The sequence below is a fragment of the Eutrigla gurnardus genome (assembly GCF_963514095.1).
Source record: "Eutrigla gurnardus genome assembly, chromosome: 12".
NCBI classification, from domain to species: Eukaryota; Metazoa; Chordata; class Actinopteri; order Perciformes; family Triglidae; genus Eutrigla; species Eutrigla gurnardus.
The window spans coordinates 27826420-27842114 of record NC_139926.1 but is presented as its reverse complement, the minus strand read 5'-3'; the positions used below and the strand labels follow the sequence as shown (position 1 = coordinate 27842114).

At 46.3% G+C, this 15695-nt stretch overlaps 1 protein-coding gene across 1 annotated transcript in view; it reads right to left on the bottom strand.

Annotated features, from left to right (window-relative positions):
- Positions 1-15695, bottom strand: part of ttn.1 (titin, tandem duplicate 1) — a 168373-nt gene that overhangs the window by 133408 nt on the left and 19270 nt on the right. The window contains exons 35-40 of the mRNA XM_084022712.1: positions 15107-15391; positions 14889-15005; positions 14607-14795; positions 9256-9303; positions 5018-8704; positions 4174-4452 (exon numbers count right to left, since the gene is read on the bottom strand). Of these exons, the coding sequence (XP_083878838.1) occupies positions 4174-4452; positions 5018-8704; positions 9256-9303; positions 14607-14795; positions 14889-15005; positions 15107-15391 (4605 nt within the window). The remainder of the gene's footprint in view (positions 1-4173; positions 4453-5017; positions 8705-9255; positions 9304-14606; positions 14796-14888; positions 15006-15106; positions 15392-15695) is intronic.

Sequence of the window (15695 nt, the reverse complement as noted above, 5' to 3'; positions counted from 1 at the left end):
TTACAAAGGGCATTTAGTTGTGTAACCCTTTTGTCCAATGACAGTAAATGAACCCTGAAGTGGAAATTAAGAGATGTAATCCCTCACTGGTTTCCCACCAGCCAACAAAGCCAATTGAGTTTGGTGGAGAATACAAGATTTCCTGTCAGTGAAGCTGAACATGGCAAAGAACAATGTGGACCGGACTTCCTTCCAATGGTCGAACGTCGGTCTAACAGGACGACTAGAGACTGGACCAACCTTTCACTGTCACTGAGCTGCTGCACTGGTCTCTGCCGGCCTCACTGGACGCCACACAAACATAATCTCCACTATCATCCACAGAGCTGCTCTCGACCTCCAGAGTCGCCACCGAGCCGTCGAAGGACGCCGAGTGTCTGTGGTCTGAGGAGATCTCCGAGCCATTCCTAAACCATGTGGTGCTAATAACAGGGGTACCCTGCAGTTTGCAGGACAACTTCAGAGGTTGTCCAGTTTTCAGCAGCTGTGAAGGCTCAGGCTTCATTGTGAATATTGGGGCTTCTGTAAACAGTAACAATTACATTGAAAACAAGAGGTGAAGTAAAGAAAACAGCAGTTCAGCGTATCACTTGTTTAAAGGAAGAATAAAACAGCACCTTTCACAAAGAGGACTGCGGTACAGTCCACCTTCCCGGCCTCGTTGGACACTTGACATGTGTATTTAGCAGAATCACTGGGTTTGACAGAGTGAAGCTCCAAAGAGCTTGAAGAGATGTCTTTCTTTATGAAACACTTCCCCCCAGTGAACATCTCCTTCTCCTCTCTGAACCATTTCACAACCAGAGGAGCTGATCCTGTAAAGGCTGATCTTATGACCACATTTGATCCTGGTGAAGCATCCTGGCATTCAGGTTTCACCGTGAAGACTGGAGGTTCTGGAGTTATTTGGGAAGAAAAACAGCACACATGTTCAAAGCCTATCAATACCTTGGGATCATTTAATATGTGCCTGTTTCCTCTCTTTAAAAGTCAAGTTAAATCAGGTTAGTCAACTCCTCTGACCTTTGATGGACAAAGATCCACTGGTCTCTTTTTGTCCGGCGTCGTTGGAGGCCCTGCAGGTATAAACTCCAGCATCGCTTTGCTCCAGGCTGGTTATCATCACAGAGGCTTTAAGCTCACTGAAGTCAACCTTATATTTGCCATTGCTGTGGATTTGTTTTTCATCTTTGTACCAAGAAACAACCATGGGCCGAGATCCAGCAACTCTGCATTCTAAGGTAACATCACTATGAACTCTTCCATCCACTTTCTTTAGAGTTTTGGTGAAGGATGGTGGAACTGCACGATCTGTGTAAGGAGATATATCAAACATATGGGTGTCACCTTCTCAGGGCCACATGTACGTTGTTACTAAGGATGTATCCTTGGCTCAAACTGACCTATCACAGTGACGGAGCAGGTGCACTCGTCCTTCCCAACTTTATTGGACACCTCCATTCTGTACTCCGACGTGTCTCCTTTATCTGCGGTGAGGATCTTTAAGAAGGCAGTGTTCTCCTTCACCGCTATCTTATATTTACGCCCACTGATCATTTCCTTTCCATCTTTAAACCACTTCACTTTCAGGTCTGGGCTTCCAGTAATGGTGCACTCCAACGTGGCAGAATCGCCTGCAGTCACACTGATGGACGCTGTTTTCTCTAAGATCCTAGCAGGTTCTACAATACAACAGCAGTTTTAGAGGAACATCTACATCTGCACTGTGGAAACAGTTCTAATAAATAGAAATGTGCTCTAACCTTGAATTGTTAAGACAGCTTCACATTTCTGCTGCCCCGCCTCATTTGTGGCAAGACAAGTATACTTGCCACTGTGTTTTAACTCAACAGACGAGAAGGAAATGCTGGCTACGTTGTTCTCAAACGTCATTCTGACGTTCGGATCGTCGTCTCTCTGCAGCTCAGAGTCTTTCATCCATTTAACAGAGATGGGAGCTGAGCCCTTAATTGTTCCCTGGAGTTTGGCTGTATTTCCCAACACTGCTGTAACACGCTCAACCCTCTTTGAGAACATTGGGGCCTCTGAAATCACAGTATCAGTCATAGTGATGTAACATCAGCCAACCGCCACGAGGAGGACAGTAATTGTTATGAATGTCTTTATCATCACTAACCTTTTTGTTGAGCCAACGACTTTGAGGTCACTGAGCCAACCTCGTTAGATACGACACATTCATATTCACCAGTGTCAGCACTCTCGAAGGAGCTGATCTCCAGAGAGGTCAGGGATCCCTGAGACAGGATTCTGTACTTCTTATCTGCTGACACACGTTTCTTATTCTTTTTCCAGACCACCTCAAATGGAGCAGAGCCTGCCATCTCACACTCAAGAACAGCTACCGATCCTCTGACCGCCTCTAAGGAGGCTAACTCCTTTATGAAAGAGGGCGGTTCTGAAGGGGAACAGATAGTCCAGTTAGACGGGTTCTTATCCTGACTGAAAATCTGGTTCTGTGTAGGGCTGCATGATATGTCGTTTCAGCGTCACCAGAGTGATGTGTGCATCTGCAATAGTCATATTAGGCATCACAGGACGCGTGATGTTGGCGAATTTGAAATAGTCTGTCCTCCACGTAAAGGGATCATCCAGCATGTTTCACAGAGATGCTTCTATGCTATTAATGTGCACTGTCCCTATTAAAATATAAAGCATTATTATTATTATAATTATATATCATAGTTCAAGATCAACTTTACAGCTAAGAGTTAAAGTCATCTTAGTAGCTAACTAGCATTGGTAGTGTGGTAGCGAGATTGTCAGTAGAGAGATCGTCAGTAGTGACCTGTCAGTGTTCATTTCTGAACGAGAGGATGATCGCAGCAATATCGTGCAGCCCTGGTTCTGTGACATGAACATGACTTCAGTCTACACACCTTTAACTGTTACTTTAGTGCTGCAGCTTTCACAGCCAGATTCATTGAGAACCTCACACATAAAGTTTCCACTGTCACTCAACGTGACGTCCTTAATCTCAAGAGTGGCAATGCCGTTGTTCAGACTGATGTCATATCTGCCACCAGTAGACAACTCGCTGTCATCAAAGAACCAGCTGGTGTGAAGTTCAGGGGATCCTTTGACAGAGCACTGCAGCTGTGCAGCAGCACCCTGCTTCCACACCGTGGTGGTCTCCAGCCTCTTTACAAAGACCGGTGGCTCTGGAGAGGGGTGTGGTTAAAAAGAGCCACGTCATTTAAAAACAACAACGCAGCATTTAAAGAGAAGAGATTGAAGATAAGAGGACAACAGAAAAGACAAGAAATTTCATTTTCAGTTCTGCAGATTTGCTGCAGCCTCAAATGCTGCAGCCACCATGAAAATGTAGCAGACAGCTCTTACCTTGGACCTTCACCGAGGTGGAGCAAGTTGCACTTCCAGCTTCATTCGTCACCGTGCAAACATAATTCCCACAATCTTTCAGTGTGGTCTTTAGGATATCAAGAGTAACTGTCTTCTCCTCAAAAGACAATTTGCAGTCTGGAGACTGGTGGACCTTTCTACCGTCTCTGGTCCAGGACACAGTTACTCCAGTGTCCTCGTCGACCTGACACTCCAGGTGCAGAGGAGCTCCGACCACAGCAGCCACCGAACCCAGGGGCTTCATAAAGTTGGGCTTATCAATAACACGCAGCTCCATGCTGCACTCATCTGTCCCCACATTGTTGGACACTTTGCACACATAGAGCCCACTGTGAGCTGGCTCAACTTTGGTTATCTCAAGAGTGTGCTTATTCTTTTCACAAGAGGTTTGGTAGTGTGCAGACACTGTGGGTAAGGCCTGGTCGCCTTTGAGCCAGACCACATTCAGGGGCGTAGACCCTGTTATTACACACTGTATTAATGCCCTCTTTCCAGCATAAACAATCTGAGGGTCAGGTTTAGTTATAAAGGCAGGAGGGAATTGCTCTATAAGAATTCAGAAAAAAACAGACACACATTAATTGTAATATGTTGATTTACCTTAACCAACGCAATACCAGCAGCAAAAAGCCTAACAGAGCAAGAAAGACTCAGAATCAACTTGAAGTTTTGACCAACTGAAGATGAAACGTGTTGGAAAAGGAAATCAATGCCAGTTGCAGATTTGAGTTTCATTCAAAACCAAAAACAGCTCCCAACTCAACCAGCAAAGAGGAAACATGTCGCTCTTACCTGTCACACTGAGAGAGGCGGAGCATTCGTCAGCGCCATGCTGGTTGGATGCCTTGCAGGTGTATTCACCGCTGTCGTCCTTGTTTGGGCTCAGAAGCTCCAGGGAGGAAGTGCTGAACCGACTGATAATCCTGTACCTATCCCCGTCTTTGATGTGGTTTCCATCTTTGAACCACTTGAAGCTCACATTTGGAGCGTCTTCAGTTTCACATTCAAACTTGGCAGTGTTGCCAATGTTGATCTCCATAGGGACGATTCTGTGCCTGAACACAGGCTTCACTGTGTTGTTGGAGAGAAAGGAAGAAAAATGACAAAGTCAATAAACAGAAGTTGTTGAAATGGAAGTTAAAAGGAATGTTTCTGCTGGAGGTGAACCTGGGATGGAAAGTGACACACAGAGTTATCCTATTGGAGGAGAAAATGGTATTAGGATTGGGTTGAAGGTGGCATAAGAAAAGGAGGGAACACATGCAAAGATGTTTCAGGAATGAGGGCTGAGGGTTATTTAAAGATGTGAAGTCCTTGGAAGGACAAAGGAATGGATATGGGTTTGATGTGCATGTGGAAGAATGGATGAGCTAGAATAAAAAGTGAGCATGTCACTGCTGTCTGGTGAAAACTTCAAACATCCAAACGTAGTCTTGTTGGGAAATACCCAAAGAAGCCTGAGGAGATGTTTTCATTTTAGTCTTTTGAAGGAAATGTGAGCATTCAACTTATACACATTTCCTAAAGTTCCCTTGAAGTTTAAGTTATGTTTGAAGTTTGCAGACAACAGATTCAGAAATTCACCAATGCGTGAGATTAGTTGATGATGATATCAAAGAATTGCTCATCATCAAACCTCTTGAGACCACAGTGAGTCTTGCAGATGTTGTCGTCTTGCCGGCTTCATTCTCAGCCTCACAGACAAACTCTCCTTGATGCCTCTCCTTGACAACTTTGTCGATAACTAGTGTGTATGTGTCGTGATCTTTAGAACACTTGAACTCTTTACCAGATTTCACCAATTGGCCATTGAAAAACCAGTTAACTTTGTTGACATACCTCACGGTGGCTGTAAAAACGGCCTTGCTTTTTTCCTCAGTGCAAACGTCTTCCAGAGAATCAATGACCACTGGATAATCTATCAAACTATCAGAGGACTCGCTGATCATGATCGCCTCTGAAAGATACTCCTCTCTGGTTTCTCTGTGGACAAAGATGTCCACATGTTGCTCAATAGCTGTGGTAACTGTGGTCACCTCAGCAGCGGCGGCATCCCTCTCTGACGTGACTACCTTACTGCTCACCTGCCTGGACTCTTGGATCTCAGACCGACTCTGAACTGTTGCACTCTGGAAGGAAGCCCTGGCTTCAGTTTCGACAGCGGCAGATTGAAATACAACAGGAGGAAACCCAGCTGTACTCTCTGCCACAGTCTTGGTGTCCACCACGGACGACAACACCTGTTCTGAGGGCGCTGCAGTGACAAGCGCTTTCTGAGGCTTGTCAATCTGCATGGTGCCTGGTTGCTCTGATACAAGACTTTGCTGCTCCTGGAAAACCAGAGCATGCAGAGCTACCTGGAGTTCAGACCTGAGGTCAGCTGTTTGAGGGTATTCACCTTCAAAGGACAGTGTGATCTCCATGGGGGCACCTGGTGTTGTGATCAGGTATGTAGATGTGGCCTGTTTGGGCTCTCTCTGGACCCTCAACTCCTGTACTTCCACCACCTCTAACCCTCCTACGACATCGGCTAGTAGCACCGGTTGGTCGCTAGCCACAGCAGACTGAAGAGCATCTCTGAGCTGATGTCGTATGTTCAAACTCAGTGGTTTGGGAATCTGAATGACGAATTTGAGTTCTTTCGGTAGAGTCAGAGTGTCCTGAGACTCGTGAACAAACAGAACTCTTTTAGGCTGCATCATGGCACTGACGGTCAATCCATCAGGTTTATGGATTACACTTGACTTCTCTCCCATAATCACCTGCTTTTCTTCTAGCAACACCGACTGTCGGACTGACTGGCCTTCCTGGATCTGGACAGCAAAGTCCTGCTCAGCGGCTTCTAAAATAGTACAGCTTTCAGTGGCAACTGCTTTCTCCTCTATGAAAACAGATTTTTTGGGTATCTTAGGCTCAATGTTCATCTCAGGCTTGAATTCCTCATCAGATTTAAGGTGATCGGTGTGACCCTCCTCCATGCTGTGGGTGTCTGTGACGTTCAAAGAGTGCATGATATTCCAGTAGTCCTCTTTCTGCACTAGTGCTCGCTGCTGCTTGACATCGGTAACAAGAGGCATTTCCTTCTGCAGCGGTGTTGACTGGGAGGAGACTGGGAGTATGTTGGAAGGCCTGTCTTCAGTTCGAAGCTGGGACTGAATACCGGTCACTGACACATTCAGATCTTTGTGATAATCTGCTGTGATCTCCCGTCTTTCTTCTGAGCCAGCTGCATATTTTCTAGCCTTTTCCTGCTTCTGCGTTGCCACCTGTTGGTCAGGTTTAGTGACAGTGAGTATTCCTTCCTTTGGTAGAACTGATAAAGAATGAATTGACTGGAGGTATTTTGTTGGTGGTAACTCTTTCTTTGGCTGAACGGACACAGAATCAGTCTTTCCTGAGAAATCTGAGGTTGCCTCACAAATCACAGTTCTCTGATCCTCTTGAGTCACCGAATGCAACAAAGTGGGACTCTTCCTGGCTTCTGCCTGCTCTGTAGAGTGCTTGTCACTGCTGAACCTACCCTCAGACTGTAAAACATCCTGATCACTGACAACCTGTAGGTTCAAGACTCTTTCTCCCACTCTCTGGGGCTGCAGACTCACAGAATTGTCTATACATGGCAGCTTCCCTGCTTGTTCACCTCTAAGTTCGTATTTCTCTTCAGCAGTTACAGCTGACTTATAGACCACGTCTTTACGAGGGGTGGTAATCTCCTGCTCTGGTCTGTGCAGTTCAAATGCCTGCTCTTTGGATAAAGACACTTTAGTTTCACTTACTGGTGCTACCACTGGATTAGACTGTTCTCTCTCAATCAGGGGTTTGGTGGAAGTATCTAAAGGTGCCAGAGGCTCAGAGTGTCTTTCTGTGATTGGCAGTTGCCCTGCAGACTGAGCCGAGTATAAGATCTTGACCCCTTCTGTGACTCTGAAACACCTCTCTTCCTGCGGCCTTTGGGTGACACCCGAAGGTTCATCAAGGATGGGCCGAATGGACTCTACTTGGTGACTGCTAACAAGCTGCCAGGGTTCCTTCAAAGCCTTTAGATGTTCTGGTTCCCGGTCCGTCAACGTGTCGGCTCTTACTGTGGTGAGTGGGAGGACCTCTTCAGATGTTGCCGACATGAGCTTCGATGGTTGCTCTTTGGCCAACTCCACTTCTACAATCTCAGGGCTGCGAATTCGTTCAGAGTGCTGCGCTGTGAATTTTTGTCTCTCTTGGACTGAAGACAAGAAAGTCGCCATGTGAAGCTGTTTCATAGGTACAGCTGAGACCCGAGGTGGATGAGTGGGAGCAAAAGAAACCCTCTCCTCTATTGCATGAGATTGCAGTACTGCGGTCTGGTGGGTAAGCTGCTCACGATGAAGGGTTGCAGCAGAGATATCGAGCTCTTGGAGGGTTCCCACCTCCTCGCTGGGGATAATCTGTCGGTCTTCAGTGCTAATGGTATAGATCATCTGATCAGACAGATTTCTTTCCTGGCATAATCTGGACTCCGTGGTTTGTTCGGTCATGGATATTTTCAACCCTTTTGTTTTCTTAACCAATATGTCCTCTTCCCTGACACTGAATACCAGCAGTTCGGTGGTACAAGAGGCTTCCCCATATTGGTTGGAAGCCTTACAGGTGTACACGTCACTGTGCTCTTGTTTGACACTCTTAATATTAATAAAGCCTGATCCATCTGGGCTGTTCACAATGATACAGAACCCACTCGGCTGGATGTCGAAGTTGCCTTTGAACCACTGAACCGCAGGGAGAGGATCTCCGGTCACAACGTACCTGAAGAAAGCCTGATCCCCCTCAGACAAACGCAGAGACTCAATAGTTTGAGTAAACTCTGGGGGTTTGCCCGTTGGTTCAAATGTTCTCCTGTCAACATTTTCCTCCTTTTCTGGCAATCTCACCTGAACATGCAAATAAGAAGTGCAGGTTGACTGGCCAAATCTATTGCTGACAGTACAGGAGTACTCTCCTGCACACTCCCGTTGAACTTTGTGAATCACCAAGCTATACTCATCTCGCTCATGAACAAACGTGTACACGGAAGAACTCGTTACAGTCTGTCCGTTGTGGAACCACTGAACGGCAGGTTTAGGGAAACCAGAAACTGTGACCGTGAAACTAGCAGTTTCTCCAACAGTCACAGCTGCTGGACACAGTTTGCTGAGGAAAACTGGTTTTTCTTTTTTTTTCTCTAAAGTGCTGGAGAAGCATTTGGACTCTGGCTTAAGTTCAAGTGTTCTGGTTTGATCTGGTAACTTAAGTCCAGTGTAGTAGGAGTCCCGGGTTTCGTCCTCCACTGTGATGGTTGAGCTAGAGAAGGCTGAGTGGAATAATCACAGTTTAAAGTTAAGTGAGACAATCAGCTGCACTGAAAACAGACAGGTAAATTAAATTAAACAACCATAACCTTTTGCATCTTTTAGCCAATTTACTGCAAATTAAATGACACTTAATTGTTCCCCATTTTCCACAACATTTTGTTAGTTTGTAAGATTTTGGTTCATAAGTGATAAAACCTTATCTGTTAGCAAGGACCGTCTTTGAACATAAACAGGCGTTTACGATTTCAAACCAACAACAGGCCCAGTGCTGTCCACTTATGATGACTGAGACCTATAAATATTGTTAAACCTTTGAGTTAAAACAAAAAGAGTCAAATATGCATTTGGTCAATGACTGTATATTTTGGAAAATGGTTTGCACTAGAATACATATTATGAATCTAAAAGTAAATTAAAATACCAGTAAAACAGTGTGAAACACAAAATCCAATTAATTTCATGGCACTTCAACCTGAAGAAATGTCAAAACAATACAAAACAGCTTCTTTGTTAAGATGAAAAACAAGTCAACATCAAGGTGAATAGTTACCTTTCATATCCTCCTGGACCTGAACCGGTTCCTGCTCCACTGAAGTTACTGTAAAGACACAAACGTTTACAAATTAAAACAGGATCAAAACTGCACATAAAGTCTCATGGTGCAGGACTGTTAGAATCAGGTCGTGCATCCATATAATCCGTGTGTTGCCTGACATTCTTGCATGCTCCCTTTTGGTCTTTAGTGTGCAGCCACCCAGGCTGTTTGGAAAATGCTCAGTGACTGAGTGATGAGTGTCCCTTCTCTGTTTCTCTGTCAATGTTTGAGTGAGTAAAGCGATATCCTCTAAACGCAGTGGTTAAAACCTTATTGAAGACACGGTGGCACCATGTGAAGACTGTACTGGCTGTGTAGGAAAGCAGTGTGAATGAGTGGTGGGCCAAAAAAAAGACCCAAGCAGGCCGAAGGACCAAAAGCATGCAGATGCCAACCTTTCATCAGTGTGCTGCACTCAGCATCCCCGGCTGAGTTCAACTTTTTGCAAGTGTAAAAGCCCCCTTGTCCATTTATGCAGCACAGGGGACCGTCATGTTTCAGAGAGTAAGACACAGAATCCTCAACATTCAATCGGTTGTACAGCCAAATGAGAAATGAAGCGGGAACCCCCTTCATAACGCAACACAAGGAGCTGCTGTCCCCATTTCTGATCAGCAGCTCAGGGGGGAGTTTGATCAGGAACTCGGGGCAGCTGGAATGCTGTTGAACTCGATCGTCATGAGGCACAACGTCAGGGAAATACAGCTGGCTGATGAGGCTGTGAGGTCTCTGGGAAGAATGAGGTGACGTTCCCGTCTTCTCCACCGTCTCCTGCTTGTCTTGGTCTGGGGGGTCTCGAGTGGTCTCCGTGTCTCTCTGAGACACTTTACGTACAGAATCGGTAGGGATTGGGGTTTCTGCTTTGAGATTTGCTTCTTTTGCTGGGTGAGAATAAAGTTAGGGAGAGTAATTAGGGGTCAGAGTGTTTTATGCCGAGTTCACACCAAACCCAAAGTGGACCGCGCAAGCTCATTGTGTTTATTTGTGTCACTCGCGGTGGATGCCCCAGAGAGGAGGCAGCCTGTAGACCTCAACCAGGTTTCATTAAGCACGGCTGCAATCAACACTACTAATGCTTTGTACATGTTGAAGACCCCGTCCTGTCTGTGTTCATGACATCATCATGACATCATCCAGAGGTGCTCGGTGGATTTCAACAAGCTGGGTTTACTGGATCCAGCAAGGCCCACGTGGGCTGTACAGAATAAAGTATTGATCTGTGATTTAATATCAATAACCAGATGAAAAGGATGCTGAAATAACTCCATCATGATGGTGATCAGTAAAAAGTGCTGAGTCATGCTTTGTTAGGTCTGTCTGCAAGACCACAAGATAACTACTGTTAAAACGCTGGTTTTCTGAATGGAGTCTGGTTGATGGTGCTAGGCTACGCTAACATTGTAGCTGCTCCATCAACACTCCAAATAAGGTCATCTAGACATAAATACAGCAGAGACCTTGTTGTTTGGACCACAGACAGTCTCTGGTTCCTCCACATGGTCTGGTCTGGTCTCTGGACTAATGTGGTCTACTATCTAGACCTCTGGGGGACCACAGACAGTCTCTGGTTCCTCACATAGTCTGGTCTGGTCTCTGGACTAATGTGAGCTACTATCTAGACCTCTGGGGGACCACAGACAGTCTCTGGTTCTGGTCTGGTCTCTGGACTAATGTGAGCTACTATCTAGACCTCTGGGGGACCACAGACAGTCTCTGGTTCCTCCACATAGTCTGGTCTGGTCTCTGGACTAATGGGAGCTACTATCTAGACCTCTGGGGGACCACAGACAGTCTCTGGTTCTGGTCTGGTCTCTGGACTAATGTGAGCTACTATCTAGACCTCTGGGGGACCACAGACCGTCTCTGGTTCTGGTCTGGTCTCTGGACTAATGTGAGCTACTATCTAGACCTCTGGAGGACCACAGACAGTCTCTGGTTCCTCCACATAGTCTGGTCTGGTCTGGTCTCTGGACTAATGGGAGCTACTATCTAGACCTCTGGGGGACCACAGACAGTCTCTGGTTCTGGTCTGGTCTCTGGACTAATGTGAGCTACTATCTAGACCTCTGGGGGACCACAGACAGTCTCTGGTTCCTCCACATAGTCTGGTCTGGTCTCTGGACTAATGTGAGCTACTATCTAGACCTCTGGGGGACCACAGTCTCTGGTTCCTCCACATAGTCTGGTCTGGTCTCTGGACTAATGTGAGCTAATATCTAGACCTTTGGGGGACCACAGACAGTCTCTGGTTCTGGTCTGGTCTCTGGACTAATGTGAGCTACTATCTAGACCTCTGGGGGACCACAGACAGTCTCTGGTTCCTCCACATAGTCTGGTCTCTGGACTAATGTGAGCTACTATAATAGACCTCTGGGGGACCACAGACAGTCTCTGGTTCTGGTCTGGTCTCTGGACTAATGTGAGCTACTATCTAGACCTCTGGGGGACCACAGTCTCTGGTTCCTCCACATAGTCTGGTCTGGTCTCTGGACTAATGTGAGCTACTATCTAGACCTCTGGGGGACCACAGACAGTCTCTGGTTCCTCCACATAGTCTGGTCTCTGGACTAATGTGAGCTACTATAATAGACCTCTGGGGGACCACAGACAGTCTCTGGTTCTGGTCTGGTCTCTGGACTAATGTGAGCTACTATCTAGACCTCTGGGGGACCACAGTCTCTGGTTCCTCCACATAGTCTGGTCTGGTCTCTGGACTAATGTGAGCTACTATCTAGACCTCTGGGGGACCACAGACATAATCACGTCGGGTGGTGTGAATGAAGCGATTCCACTTCTATTCATGTCTTTGCATCATACCGCGCAAAAGAATGTGCTTTGCGTTTGGTGTGAACACAACATTAGACTGCTTGTAAATACTAAAGGGGTTAGTAGGATGGATGGATGGGTTAGCGAGGCAAAGCAGCGAGAGAATAAAGTTGACTAGAGAGCGTGTTATTCTATTACATCCTACCGGTTATAGGCTAGAGGAGATATTAAAGGAGGAGAGGACGCAGGAGGAGCAGCAGGTGGGAGGTGGGAGGACCAGATGAAAAACAGACTAGTAAGAAGAAAGATTAACCACCTTCAACAGTGAGCTGGGCGGAGGAGCTGTTCTGGCCGTACTGGTTGATTGCGGTGCAGCAGTACATGCCCTGGTCGGCTACACCAACACCCTGGATGGCCAGGGACAACAGCCCCCCAGTCTGAGAGCTCCTCACCCGCTCCGTGTCTGCCAGACTCTGGCCGTTATGATCCCATTTGACCCTGCTGAAGGGTTGCCCGTTGAACGAGCAGCTGAACTCGGCCATCTCGCCGCTTTTCACTTGGACGTCGCTCATTTCCATCAGTAGTTCGGGGCTGGCTGAGAGTTTGATATCAAAGCTGCTCATCTCCACCGAGCTTACGCTCTCCATCTGAATCTCAACCGTCCTCCAAGACACGGAGGAGCTCTCAGAGACCATCTCAGTAAAGTCAACGCCGTGGGGACTCTGTCCCACCGTCAGAGAGCTGAAAGTCTCCGTTTCAGCCACCAGTCTCTGACTGAGTTTAGTCTCGGCCCCAGTGCTCGACACACTAGCTAAGGCTGTTTCATCTGGCAGTAAGAAAGAGTAGAAGGGTTAGGTCAACACGTCTTCAGGTTACTTGTGTCACAGCTTGTTTTCTGCTGCAGTGGAGCGTTGAGGATCAGTCAGGATCAGTCCTGGCTGGTTCCCGGTGTGAAACATGCAAACCGGCCTGGAGCCAGAAGTCAAAATAAAAACCAACTTTGGATTATATCCACATGGAAAGCGAGATATCCAAAGTTCAGCTGTGTTTTGACCATGCTGCATTCCTCTGAAATAAAGATTTGTGAAGTAAAGAGCTTCATGTAGGAAGAGAAGACAGGCATGCATCACGCAAGAGAAACCTGTAGGATCACCTGTGTAATTATCTGTGTTATTAACTGTGTTTATTACAGTTTAACTGTTCTGAAGAAGCACAACAAAGACAAACGAGTTCCTAACAAGTCAATCACGACTCTAGGCTTCCAAACATGTTTCTACAGCATATTAATGCCCAACGGCACTGAAGTACTCAGGAAACTCAAACCATTAGTTTCATGTTGTTTTCCTGTCTTTCAGCACTAAAACAACCTCAATGTAAAGTTAATTAGGATCCTTTTTCATGGATTCATCAACTACAGTCATCCAACGTCGTCTAAAGCTAACATTGCTGTTGTTGTCTAAAGCTAATGTTGCTGTTGTTGTCTAAAGCCAATGTTGCTGTTGTTGTCTAAAGCTAACATTGCTGTTGTTGTCTAAAGCTAACGTTGCTGTTGTTGTCTAAAGCTAATGTTGCTGTTGTTGTCTAAAGCCAATGTTGCTGTTGTTGTCTAATGCTAACGTTTGTTTGTCGTCTAAATCTAACGTTGGTTTTGTGGTCTAACACTAACGTTGGTTTTGTGGTGTGATGTCGTCCCGAATGACAGAAAACTAAGTTTTGCCGACCAACATTAAAAGAAACAATGAGTGGCTCAGCATGAAACCAAGGATCCGGTTTGGATCCTGAACTACCGTGTTGCATGTCAACTAAGTTTTTGAGTCTGAAGATCAACATAGTTGCTTATAAGTTTGTTTGGCATTTAGAAATTAAATAATTTTCAACGGCAAGTTGATACAGTTGATACATTTTTTGTGGCTCACAATGTATGTTAGCTTGCTAGCTGATATTAGCATTACTTGCCCCACTGTTTAAAATAGAGAGGATCTCAAAGGGTATTTATTATTTGTATGTCTGTAAATAAGTAAACTTGCAGTATGTTAAATACTTTCTGCAGTTTGAGCTTTTCTGCTTCCAGTCTTTGTGCTAAGCTAGGCTAAACACTCGTCCTCTACTGGAGGCATTTTATCCTCTGACTATGGAGACGACAGCAAACTAAATACTGTGATCGAAAAACCTCGGCGTAACCAGCAGCAGAAGAACTGCCTGAAACCACGAAGGTGAACCTGAAAGCTGGGTTTCTCCATGCTTCCTTCCTATCTAACCTCGGAGGGAAGGAGACCCTGTCTCGATGTGTCGTCTAGTTTCAGGTCGGGATGCTCCGATTGATCCACGATGAGCCCAAATCAATTCATCAGACTTCACGAATGGAGAATATCACATTTTCTGTCTACGTGAAAAAACACTTTCAGGGATTTTCTTATCGTGGAAATCAACATGTGAGCATCCGCCATTACAAACATGCCGTCAGAGAAGATCTCCGCTGGACTAATGAAGCACATGCAGGGCTGGAGCTCCGGTCCCAATGCCACATCTGAATTACTCACCGTCGATGTTCAGAGTCGCAGCACATGTGACCATTCCTGCAGAGTTTGTGGCAACACATGAGTACTCTCCTTCGTGGCTGAGGAGAACTCTGGAGATATCCAACTGGCAGGTTTCACCATAATGAGACATCCTGAAGATGTCTGACTGTCTGATCTCTTTGTTGCCACAGAACCACGAAATCTGCAGATCTGGAGACAAACGGTCCGTTTACAGTCAGATGTGGACTAAACTAAACTTCTGTTTTAAACCAACAACCAGAAGGAGGCAGCAGTGGTCCCTACCTTCTCCAGAGACGGTGCACAGGAGCTGGGCAGGGTGTCCCTCTCTGACCAGGACGTCCTGCATGGGAGCGATGAGGACCGGAGCAGAGACCTGCGCCACGGTTTCGACCTCGGGAACTACAACACGGACAAGATGACAAAAACATGGTCAAAAACACATCAAGTTTAAATACTCAACATTAACTGGTTCCACTTGTGGTTTGAGTCCGAAGAAGCACCTTCCACAGTGAGAGGGGCGGAGCTTGTCGCCTCTCCGAAGTCGTTCTTGGCCTCGCAGCTGTAGGCGGCGGCGTCCTCGGGGAACACCTCCAGCAGTAGCAGGGTGTGCTCGTCTCCGTCGTGGAGGAACTTGCACTTGTAGCTGGTGGACAGAGCCTGGGATTCTTTGTACCAGGACACCTGAGGCTTCGGGAGGCCGCTCACCTGCACCGAGAAGCGAGCCATTCTACCTGAAGTTGCTGTCTGGGGCTGCATCTGCCGGACGATCTGAGGCGGCTCCGGCACTGAACACACACAGCGAGGAAGGTAAGTTAAACAGGAACTAGTTAGAGCTAGTTAGCTAGCTAGTTAGCTAACATGCTACAGGACATAATAAGGAGCACCTGCAGGGCTGGGATATGTGAATGCTAGTGATTACCATTAGCAATTAGCATAAGTGATTGACAGGCTAGCTGAAAGTGTCAGGGCTACTCTGCACTAAAACTTGTGTCTCCACACAGGGAGGTTTGTTGGTGATGGTTGGGTTGTTAGTCGTCCTTTCAACGTAACAATGATTTTACCGATTTCCTTATTGATAATAAAATGTTG